This window comes from Artibeus jamaicensis, unplaced genomic scaffold, assembly GCF_021234435.1.
Source record: "Artibeus jamaicensis isolate MK-2021 breed Jamaican fruit bat unplaced genomic scaffold, CSHL_Jam_final scaffold_1964, whole genome shotgun sequence".
In the NCBI taxonomy this organism is placed as follows: Eukaryota; Metazoa; Chordata; class Mammalia; order Chiroptera; family Phyllostomidae; genus Artibeus; species Artibeus jamaicensis.
Window position 1 is genome coordinate 1,656,913 of NW_026522030.1, and position 12,580 is coordinate 1,669,492.

At 37.6% G+C, this 12,580-nt stretch overlaps 1 protein-coding gene across 1 annotated transcript in view; it reads left to right on the forward strand.

Annotated features, from left to right (window-relative positions):
• The window catches only part of MEGF9 (multiple EGF like domains 9), a 95,991-nt gene that overhangs the window by 43,040 nt on the left and 40,371 nt on the right, over positions 1–12,580 (forward strand). Inside the window, exon 2 of the mRNA XM_037127435.2 lies at positions 9,623–9,824. Within this exon, the coding sequence (XP_036983330.2) occupies positions 9,623–9,824 (202 nt within the window). The remainder of the gene's footprint in view (positions 1–9,622; positions 9,825–12,580) is intronic.

The following is a 12,580-nucleotide window of genomic DNA, read 5'->3' on the forward strand; positions in this document are numbered from 1 at the left end:
CTATAGACCTAATTGTTACAGTATGTCTCTCCACTAAGGTCTTTTTGGTTTCTTTCATCAGTGTTTTGGAGTTTTAGCATAAAGGTCATACACATATTATGTTACATTTATACCTAAGTATTTCATGTAGATAGATTGCAAGAATCATCCACCTTTTATGGATTGAGCCACAATTAGACTTATTGAAGGCCACAGTGCTGGGTAATTAACAGCAAATTCAGGGTTTCATGTGTGCTGTATCTGCCTAGTGTTTTTTCTATTCATTTTTGTAGGCAGAAGATTCTCATGGTGGAAGGATGTGCACTTCAGAGTTACTCAGTTTGGGTTCTGTTCTGTTCTCCAGTACTGGCTATTTGTGTGATGTGTTTGACCTCTCTAAGACACATTTTCCTCATTCCAGGTGCCTACCTCACCGGACTGTGGTGAAGACTAAAGGAGACCATATGTATGACGTTTCTAGTGTGATGTTTGATATACATGTAGAACACGTTCAATGTCTTTGTTACTATTAGTAGCAAAAGCTAGTTGTTACAGAGCTTGTCATCTTGTCTCATTAATTAAACGAATGGTTTCTGAATTGTGGAAAACTGGCAGAGAGCCAAGGACAAGCACTCACAAACATGGTCCTTAAGTGTGAGACAGAAAATTTTCTATAAAACCTGTGTCATGTTAGCCCCCCTTTTCATGTGTCTCTCATAAAGTAGAAGGAATGTTTTGCAGTAGTGAATTGTGATTGGGGATTTTAGTGGGTATATTTTTATTTCAAAAGGTAAAGCTTAAAGGTTTTCTTTAAAAGTGGTGGCTTTAAAAGTTTCCACATTTCTACAAAGTCTGGTTTAACTCAAGAAACTCATCAGCTTTAATATTAAGTTCCCCAGCTTTGTAAAGATCTGTGACCCTGCCCTGGCATAACAGAAATGTGAAATGTAATTTGAGTATCAGTGCTATGCTAGACTAAGACTTTTTACAAAAATAAAAACTCTCTATCGATAATTCCTTTTCCCTAGAATGAGGCCTTTCTGAGATTCCTTTACTCTAAACCTACAGAGAGAAATGTGGACCTAATAAAAAGTATATATTTGAAATAAAGATACCATACACTTAGGAAAACAGGCCTTAGTCAAGCCAATTGTTATTTTTCTATAGATGTACAGGTAGAGGTTTGAATTAAGTATTGCTGCTCTCTCTTTTAAATTTATTTATTTATTTATTTTTAGAGTGAGGAGGAGGGAGGGAGAAAGAGAGGGAAAGAAACATTGATGTGTGAGATACATCAATTTATTGTCTCCTGTGTGCCCCCAAATGGGGACTTGGCCCAAAACCCAGGCATGTGCCCTGAGTGGGAATGGAACCAATGACCTTTTGTTTTGAGGGATGATGCCCAATCAATTTAGCCACACTGGCCAAGGCACTAATGAATTTTTAATGTTTTGAATTTGGTTGTAAGATTAAGAACTGAGCCTAATACATTTAAATACATACCTTCTAGTTTTTGCTACTTTGCGATTGAACAGAAGATGCCATCAATTTTGTAGTACGTTTTGTATGTCTTCTGAATATCGGGAAGAATGAAAAGTTTTAGAATAGGATGGAGCAGTGTTTTTATTTTTTCAATATCTAAAGATATTGAAAAGCAAGAGTGAAATAATTGTTTCAAGATTTTTTAAATTATTGATTTTAGAGAGAAGGGAAGGGAGTGAGAGAGAGAGGGAAACATCCATGTGAATGAGGAACATTAATTTGTTGCCTCTTGCATGTGCCTGGACTGAGGACCAAACCTGCAACCCAGGCATGTGTCCTGACCAGAATCAAACCCATGACCTTTTGGTTCACAGGATGTTGCTCCAACCAACTGAGCCATACTGGCTGTGGCAAGAGTGAAATAACTACTGAAGGAGTGAAAAAGTTAGAAATTGAATTTTGCAAATGTATTTCCATAATTTTGCAAGAGGCTATAGAAGAATTCCAGGCTGTATTCTTGACCTAGATTCCTGTGAGTGATCTGTATTAGTTATATTTACAAGTATTTTTCCAGTATCTATGCAATACTTATTTTGTAATCATTTTAGTTCAGCAACGATGCTGTTATAAATTTACCTTTATTTGTTCAATAAGATTTGCATCATGAATTGACTGAGGATACAATTTTTTCATTCAAATTTTTCCTTTCCTTCATTTATGGTTCTTTCTTATCTGCAGAAGACCAACACACTATTGTCCTAAACTGTTTGAGTCTCCAGACATCATAGTTAATTACAGCATCCAGAAAAGACTCCAGAAAGAGGCATGGAGAGACCAAGGACACATTAGTGAGGACATACTATCACAGTTAATATTTTTCTAAAATCAACTTATTCTCATCAAAGTAGCTGCAAATACTAAAATGCAATTAATATTTGCTACAAGATATAATGGACTTTTTACTGAGCAGAGACATAAAATTGTTTAATGGCTAGACACAGAGAGAAGCCTACCAGATGTACGAAAGGTCCCTAAAGGTCTTTAGTATGTTCAAGGAGATAATCTCTTACCAGGGCAGGTGTTTGTGCACGGGGTAAGTGAGGGGACTTATGAGACTTCTAGACAAAATTATTCTTTTTTAACTGCTGAAAATTTTCATTTCTTGGCCCTTGGTAAGGGAATGTTTGAAAAAGTGCAGTGTTTGATTTATAGATTTTATTTATTTATTTTTACAGAGGCGGGAAGGGAGGGAGAAAGAGAGGAAGAGAAATATTTAACAATTACCTCTTGGGCACTTGCAACCCAGGCACTTGCCCTGACCAGGATTCAAACTGGCAACCTTTTGGTTTGCAGGATGATGTCTAACCCACTGAGCCACACCAGTCAGGACTGCAGTGTTTGATTTAAATGCAAAGATTATTTTGGCTACTTTTACATCAAACATCCCACAAACAGAAATTTATTGTCTTTTCTTTGGGCCTTTATGTGTCTATTTTCCAATAGTTTGGCACCAGATTTTAGTTTCTTATTCTTCTTCAGGGTTCACATCACTGTGTTTCATTGGCCTTCAGAAGCCAAACAAAAAGAAAAAAAACATTGCCAAAGGTTGCAGTCTCTCTGCTGACATTTACTTTCTAACATTAACATTCTTTTCTATTTCCTTACAGAGTTTGCTAAGAATTATAGGGCATTGAAAGGAAACCTACTACTGAAATGACAGAATTTATTCCATATTAACTCTTAGGCAACCAAATGAGCTTCTGGCATTTTATTCACTTTGTCAGTGATTATCTTTTTGTGTCCTGTTCATGTTGCTTCGTTCCCATTACTACCCATTAGTCATGTTGCAGACTCTGTGCTGCTCTGGTGCCTATGATCCTACTTCATTAAAAAATCAGCACATCATCTCTTTTCTTTGGCTATAGGTTCTTGCCACTGCCTCTCGTAGTCAAAATTTTCTTTCTTGTCACTTTGCTAACTTCCTAGTAATTGCATTGTTTTTGCATTAATTCCTATCTGGTTCCATGTGAATGTCAAGAACTGTGAAGGCTCTTAGATTTTAGTCTATTTATAAGCTAGCAAGTTTCACAACTAAATGGTGATTTACATTTATTACTGTTGTTCATTCTATTTATTTAAGTGGAGTAATTTCATTTGAGGTTGATCACTGGAATAGGGGCTTTGGATTCTGTGCCCCAAACAGGAAAGATACACATCTTTCTGGGTTTGGCTTTGGTCTCTTTTCCTTTGATTAATTTGGAGAGGAATACTGACATGATAGTGTATTTTTGTCTTGATACATCAGCCCCCTTCCTTGTACTAGAGTGATCTGTGTTGCTGAAGTATTTGCCATTCACCCCACTGCTGTTAGGACAATTAGTACCAATAAACACTCTTTTTTCATTCTCTCTGAAACCATGTCCTAAATCTTTCTGTTTTTGTCATTGTATTTGTAGGAACCCATACTGGTAATGTATGGAGCTAGGCATATGTAGGATACCATTTTATCCTCTAGTTAGATGGCCTATAAGTTTAAATTTAAATGCAATGATTACTTTGGATACCTTTATATCAAAATTGTCCCATAAGTTAAAATTCTCAGAGAAAAACAAATTTATTGTCTCTTCTTTGGGCCTTTATATTTCTATTTTCAAACAGTTTCAAAACTGCCATGGTAATAAGTCTAATCCTAGGCTTTTATTTTTATTTTATTTTATTTTATTTTTTTAAATTTTTTTTTTACATTCTTTTTTTTTAATTTATTTTTTAAAATTGATTATGCTGTTACAGTTGTTCTATTCCCCCCTTCATTCCCCTCCACCCTGCCCCCCATCCCCACCATTACCCCCCTTTAGTTTATGTCCATGTGTCTCAAGTCCTTTAGGTTCTATATTTCCCATGCTATTCTTGCCCCCCCCCATCTATTTTCTATCTACTGTCTATGCTACTTGTTTTCTGTACCTTCTCCCCCCATCTCCTCCTCCCACTCCCCTGTTGCTAACCCTCCTTGAGATCTTCATTTCTATGTTTCCACTCCTGATCTAGCTGTCCTTTTAGTTTGCTTTCGTTTTAGGTGTGGTTGTTAATAACTGTGAGCTTGTTGTTCTTTCACTGTTCATGTTTCTTTAACTTCTTTTTCTTAGATAAGTCCCTTTAACATTTCATATAATAAGGGCTTGGTGATGATGAACTTCTTGAATTTGATCTTATCTGAGAAGCACCTTATCTGTCCTTCCATTCTAAATGAAAGTTTTGCTGGATAGAGCAATCTTGGTTGTAGGTCTTTAGATTTCATGACTTGGAATATTTCTTTCCAGCCCCTTCTTGCCTGTAAGGTCTCTTTTGAGAAATCTGCTGACAGTCTGATGGGGACTCCTTTGTAGGTGATTGTCCCCTTAGCTCTTGCTGCTTCTAGGATTCTCTCCTTCATTTTAATTTTGGCTAATGTAATTATGATATGCCTTGGTGTGTTTCTTCTTGAGTCCAACTTTTTTGGTACTCTCTGGGCTTCTTGGATTTCTTGGAAGTCTATTTCCTTTGCCAGATTGGGGAAATTTTCTTTTATTATTTGTTCAAATAATTTTTCCACTGGTGGTTGTGTCCTTCCCCCCTTCTGGTACCCCTATAATTCGGATATTGGAGCGTTTAAAGATGTCCTGGAGGTTCCTAAGACTCTCCTCATTTCTTTGAATTCTTGCTCCTTGACTCTTTTCTGTTTGGCCATTATTTGCTTTCTTCTGGGCCACTTCATTGATTTGAGTCCCAGTTTCCTTTTCATCTCTATGGGTTTTCTGTGGAATTCCATTCATTTCCCTTAGTTTAGCCTTCATATGTTTCTCTAATTTGTGGCTATAATCAACCAGATCTGTTAGGAACCTGATGACCAGTGTTTTAAACTGTGCGTCTGAGAGTTTTGCTATTTCTTCATCGCTTAGATTTATCTCTGGGGCTTTGAGGTCTTCCTGCGACATTTCTGGTCTGTTCTGGCCCTTTAAATGTGAGAAGCGGCGCTTTGGACTCCCAGGTCGCTGGGTTGTGATGCTGTATGTGGGGGCATGGTCAGAGCGGGGATATGGCCGCGCCCTCTACTGCCGCAAGCCACGAGGACCGCCGGGCCAGTCCAAGCGCCCACTCCCTCGCCTGTCCGCTCGCCCACAGATAGGCAACCGCAGTCAACACGCAGTACCGCCTCCCCACTGTTTCCTCAGCAGTCGCTCACCCGGTGGGTTGCTCGGTGGCTCACTAGGTCCAATCCAGGGTTTGGAACCCGTGCGTCTGAATTCGCGCGTCTGGATTCCGCGCCTGGGTCCGTCTGACCGGAGTCCTGTGCAACCCCTCACGAGACGCCGGTTTCGCCCCTTACCGGTCGGGCTGAAGAATTTGTTGTTACCGGACTTCCGAAAAGTTCAATTTTCCGTGTTCTGGTTGTGTTTTCTGATGCTCATATTTAGTTGTCCCGAGACTTGGTTGTGTGAGTAGGCACGGCACATCCACCTATACCTCCATCTTGGCGGAAGTCTCCCTAGGCTTTTATTGAAAAAATCTTGTCCACAGGGTATAACAAAGGCTGTGTGGCCTATGAACCTGACATCAGAATTGTGTTTATGTTATTTTATTAGGTATCCCTTTCTACCAGTGATTCTGTTAATTTCTGCAGCACTTCAAACTACTTTCAGCTTATTTATTGGGGATAAGTATTATAGACATTATATTATAATCTTTTTGTATATGAGAAAAGTACAAGGTTAGCTAACTTGCTTGAGGTCATAAAATTAGTAAGCGAAAGAGCTTGATTTAAACTGCAGCTGTCTGCCTCTATAGCCCTTAATCATCACTGACTGCTTCACTTTACTGCCTCTTCAAATTATTGTCATATGAATTATAAGTTGTAGATATCATGGGTTCACACGAAAGGCAATAGAGTTAGCGTTTATAGAGGTGTAAGTTTCAGCAGATTCTTGAAGTAGGGGATAGGTTTCAATATATGGAGATGAGAGAACATTTCAAAAGGCATGGAATGAACAAATGTTCACAGATGGGTCTAAAAAGAATGTGTTCAGGGGATATCGAAGAGTTTGAATTAGTTTCATAGAAATAACTAATGGGACTTATGGTCAAGATGGTGGCATAGGCAGACATGGCTAACCTCTTCACACAACCACATCAAAATTAAAACCAAAATATGGAACAACCATCACTCAGAACTGGCAGAAATAAAGTTGAATGGAAGTATGACAACTACAGAATTAAAGAAACCACATCCATCCAGACTGGTAGGAGGGGTGCAGAGGCAGAACAGGCTGGTCCCTCACCCACATGTGGAGGATGAAAATTTGGGAGGGATATCTCAGGAACCCAGAGTCCCAGCCCCACACCAGGCCCCCCAGCCCAGGGTTTCAGTGCCAGGAAGATAAGTCCCCATAACTTCTGGCTGCAAAAACCAGTGGGGATTGAGTCAATGGAAGAAACTGCTTGGAGCCCCAAACAATTTCTCTTAAAGAATCCAATCACTGAATCACCTACTCAGACTCATTCCCTCTGAGCTGCAGTACCAGGGTAGCAACTGAAAGGCACCAGTGGTATACAGGGAGAATCAGAAGTGTCTGGCATCAAGGCGAGCAGAGGCCATTGTCCCTTTCCTAAACCCTCCCCACACAGATCTGGCAAGCTGGTGCCATATCTGAGATTCCATCAACCTGGCTAACACTGTCCTGCCTTGGAGATCCCCAGAAACTCCACCCCACACAATTTACAGGCCCAGCCAAGTTACTTTCTATATGAATGGCTGGTCTCAGATTTTGGGACCAGAAAAATATTATTTTAGGCGTTCTGGTCATTTTTGGTGGAGTGAAGGTCTTGCCATGAAGTTCTCACTGGCAAGTTTACAGTCCACTAAACATGGCTTCCTCATTTACAAAAACCACACACACGTAAACACACACAGTAGAAATAATGTGAAAGCATGTAACTCCGTCAAAGAAATGTCATGCTTACATAGCCCAATAAAAATAATAGTGATTGAGATGGGAAGCTGACTCCTTTCTGATGTTTTGGGCTGAAGAAATCTGAACTCTCTTCTGGGTTTTGACATATACATAAAATAATACCCATATTTGACATACCCATATACAATATATTTATTTATTTAGTAAATTTACAAATTAGAAGAGGTGGGAGGAGCAGGGAGATAAACTGACACCAAAGATTTGGAAGAAATTTAGGAAGTGTAGAGTTGGTATGAAGTTGGCCAAGTGGGAATACATTTATGGAATCCTTTGTTTTGACTTGTGTGAATAACATGTTTGTGATGGCATAAAAAATTGCAGGTTTATTTTCTAGAATAGAGAAACAAACTCCTTTAAAACTTTCCTTTTAAGACTCTGGATTTGCCGTTTTCTAGTAACTTTTAAGAAATCATCAAAAATTGCATTGAAGATTATTTTTTTCAAGTTAAACTTTTATCTGAATAATGGCATTTTACACAGTGCCTTATCTATGCAGAAGTATAATTTGTATCATAGATTTCTCTGGGCTTTTCAAACCTAAGTTCCTGACTATTTTGGAATGGGGCTGTTCCCATACAGTATGCGCAAGGTTTTGTTTTATCTCCAGTTGATTTTAAGTGCAAGCTTTTGCAAATGTTTGCAGAGTCCTATGTTAATACTCTGTCAACCTATGCTGAAAATGCTTTTTTTTCTGATAAAATGAGTAATAATAATAGCACAAACTAAGTCTTAACTACATTTTAAAAGTACCTGCATTAAAAGTCCAAAGCCAAGGACTTCTAAATATTTTCATCTCAAGAATTGTTTGAAATGTATCTAAAGAAAATGTTTATTGCAACATAGCTTTCCATTTCCTAAGTGATTTTACTAGAGGAGAATGAATTTCATCCTCCAGTGATTGTAGGACAATAAGATCTCATCAGAATTGCTTTTAGTATAAGCCCCAAGACATGAGGCGGGCTGAGGATCACCACTAACACGGCCAGAGGTCCACATGTCCACTGGTAACTTATTAACCTCTCAGGCCTCTCAGTCAGGCCTCTCAGCTGCGGCTGGCAGCAACCGGGGTTTCTTTCCTTTTTCCTGCCTGGCTTTTCACTTACATGGAAGGCCAGCAGGAGGAAGGAGAGAAAAATTGAAGGCTGGATCCTAATCATCAAATATGTAGCTGGAATGGGCATGGAAATCATCCAAATCAAACTCTTCCCCCTTCCATTCTTCTTTTTTTAAAGAAATTAGGGTAGGGACTTAATGTCCAGTACCCTGTGCCCTATTTTATATGATAATTTTCTAGGTCTGAATGGTCATTTAAGTTACACATACATACTCATAATTTGATAATGAGGGGGCATCCAAATGATTTAGGAGACTTTGTTTTACTAGCTTTTCTTCCTATATTTTCAGTTAGAATGCCAATGTACCTATATCCCCCCTGAATACACATCCAGGTAGGGAAAGCCTCCATAGTGTGAGTAATGCGAATGTGGAATCAGGGGAAGTGATATAAACATTTTAAAAGAATATTTATTTTCTAAACTCTAATTTGGAAAAGAGATTCAAATTGTGATTTGTTTTATGCATTGATTAGGATGATCTAGTAAACTTTCTCATCTGGGACTTATTATTTCTTCACCTTAAAGTTTCAATTCTCCATTAATTTGTTCCTGGGAAGAACATAGTAACCTGTGATTTCAGCTGAGGCACAGTCTTGTCTGATCTATGTAAGTTACCACAGTTAACCATCTGAGCCTTAGGCATTTGCAGCTATACAATGGGATTGTTTATTACTTAACATGTCATTTCCCACTTGCTCTCAAGTGCCATGTAGACAAGCATAGGCCCTGCTTTTGGAGATTTCCAATCCAGAAAAACTAATAATATACAGACCCACACACATAGAATTGTAGGGTCAAAGAGCTAGAAGATGAAGAGTACTGGAAATGGAAATGAGAATGTTTTATAATTATGAATGATACACAATTTCATGTACTTTACACTATATATTTCCCAATTTAAATAAGTAGGGAATTTGAACTAGAACATATTTTATCCATCCTTACAAAGTTGTCATGAATACTGAAGAAAACTAAAGTTCATTTTGTTAAGAAAACACTAAATCTTAGTTAATAATGTCTCTTTCCTTCTCTCCTTTGCAGAATATGCATGTAATTGCTCTGCGGTTGGAAGTGTGGATGTGAATCGCTGCAACCAGACCACAGGGCAGTGTGAGTGTAAGCCAAGTTATCAGGGGCTTCACTGTGAAACCTGCAAGGAGGGCTTCTACCTGAATCACTCTTCTGGGCCCTGCCTGCCATGCAAATGTAGTCCACATGGAGCCCTGAGCATACTCTGCAACAGGTAAGCAGCAGTAGGTTGAAGTTAATTTTGTATGATCAAGGAAAATAAGGCTCCTGTTCTCAAGCACAAGACTGGTTGAAATAAAGAGGAAGACTTACGAAATATTGCATATACTTTTGTTCTTTCATTTCATATATTATATTGAATATCAAGATTACAAAGCTTCTAATTTACCGATTTAGTTCTTCAGAAGCACTTGGGCCATGAATTTTGCTTTGTGATAGTTTCTCTAAGTTTCATGGACAAAAATTATTGAGGAAGCAATCTTCTTTCTGGAAGCAGTAAGTTTTAGGCATTTCCAGTGGAAACAATCCTGTTTATTAACACACCATTGGAGTTATAGGAAATGTATTCTTTGATTTATTTTTCCTCTTATCAAAATTCTAGAATTGTTTCTTTGCACATCTAAGGCTTAAACTTGATAATATGTTAATTTCTTTAACTAGTAGCAAAAGACTGGTTTCACTCTTATGTACCAGCATAGTTTTGGGTACTAAAACTAGATTAGCAGGAAGTGTTTGAAAGTTACCTTTAAAATAGTATGTTATTTGGAGGTGACTTATACTAGTAAAAACAGTACCCCCAAATATGAGAATTTGGGGGGTACTTCTCCGACACTGAAAATAATTATTCTTTGACCTTGTGTGAGGCATGTAGCTTTTTGAATTGGGGTCTACCAAAATTCAAATGAAATTTGTGGACCCAATTCAAAAAGCTAAGAGACAATGTTATGTAAAGAAAAGAACACAAGCTTTAGAGTCAGTCTAACCTAGGTGTGGATCCAAATTTGCTGTAATTTAGGAGCTGTGTGTTTTTGGTGAGTGATTTCATTTCTCTGAGCCTCAGGTTGTTCTCAAGCTTGTGAAGTTACGTGAGTAGAATGTATATAAACTTCCTAGCAATATCACTTAATAAATTCTGGTTTGCTTTAATTTCAAAGGAATATTATTGGCTTAAGAAGGAATATTTTTAAGGAAATTTTAGCTGCATGGCAGAGAAGTTTTCTCATACTTAGCAGATTTTTTGTATGCTTTATAAATCATTAGTGTACTATTATAAAATACTGTATCATATTGTACTTCAAAAGTGAAGTGAACTATATTCAAAAGTGAAGTTCACTTCAATATAGAAGTGAACTTAAGAAATTTATAATTTCAAATGCAACAAAAATAAATTTATGATGCTTGTTATGTTACATAGCTATTTGTCATAATCCTCACAATGACTTCTATTTATTTATTATCCTCACCCAAAGACATTTTTTTCATTGCTTTTAAAAAGAGAGAAAGGGAGAGAGGAAGGGAGAGAGAAGCACTGACCTGAGAAATATTGACTGGCTGTCTCCCATATGCTCCTAGACTGGGGATTGTACTCACCTGGACAGGGTCATACATACCCGGATTGGGAATCTAACCCACAACCCAGGCATATGCTCCTGGAATTGAACCAGCCACATTTCAGTTATAGAACAATGCTCTCATTAACTGAGCCACACCAGCCAGGGCTACAACTCTCTTTATGTAGGTTATTAAGTCACAAAGATCCTAGGTGGCAGAGAAAGTGTTTCAAATTAGGTCTTCCACTTCTAAGTCTAGTGTCCTTATCATCTTGCCATATGGCTTTTATAATGAGAAAACTGTTCATCACTCTGTTATTTGTGGGTGAGAATAGTAGTTGTTCACATTGTTTCCTTTACTCCCTCAAAACATGCCTATGCAAGTTATATTCACAAGGTTCACATTTCTTACTATTTTAAAAGATGAGATTTTTTCATTCTGGTGTCCTATGGCATGTTCACTACTAATATTAGGATAAGATTCTGCAAACACATTTTCCTTGAGTACTTCGGGAGAGAGAGAAAAAGTGTTTACTTCTAAGCCTATACAGAAAAGAAGTCTTTAGAAGGACAACATGGGAGCTAAGCACTACATTTCTTACTACCAGAAAGGAAGTTAAGGTGACCTGAGACTAGAGGAAGAGAAAGGGGAAGCTGCAGGACTATGTGTTTGGGCAAGAACATATGGTGAACTATGACAAAATACCTCTGTGTGTTGTGCTCTGCTATAAATTATGTGTAGGTGTTAAGTGAGAAAGGATATTTCAGGCAAGTAGTGTGAGGTATAGTAGAAAGGAAGTGGAGTCTGAAATTAGTAGATTTTGATCTTATTCTTGCTTTAGACACTTACTGACTATACAACCTTGATTAAGATGTTTGACTTCTCTAAGCCTCAGTGTTTTCATCTGTAAAATAGAATTAATGTACGTAACATAAAGGATTTTTGTAAAAAGTGTGTGCATGTGTGTCAACTTACATTGTGACTGGCACATAGATCCAGTTTTACAACTTCCTAGGAGTTGAACCTATTATTTTAAAAAGCAAGGAATAGAATTGGTGAAGGATCAATTTTATTGATCCTTCACAAATGAGAAGGATTCAGTCAGTCAGACTTGGCTGTGAATAGGGATTGAGGTATATGTTTTTGTTGGTGGGTTAAAGAAGAAATTGTTCATTCTAACAGAAAAAATTTAGATTATTTTCTTTCATTTTCATAAAGAAACCTATTAAACCTTTTATAATTGGACATATTATATTTTTAAATAATAATAATAATAATAATAGCTAAAATTAATTGAACACTTGCCAGACACTGTCCTAAGCCATTTGCCTGTAGTAATTCATTAATTCTCACAGCAACCATATCAGGTTGACACTATTATTTTCCTCGTTTGCACAGGAAAAATATTGCAAGTTAGGT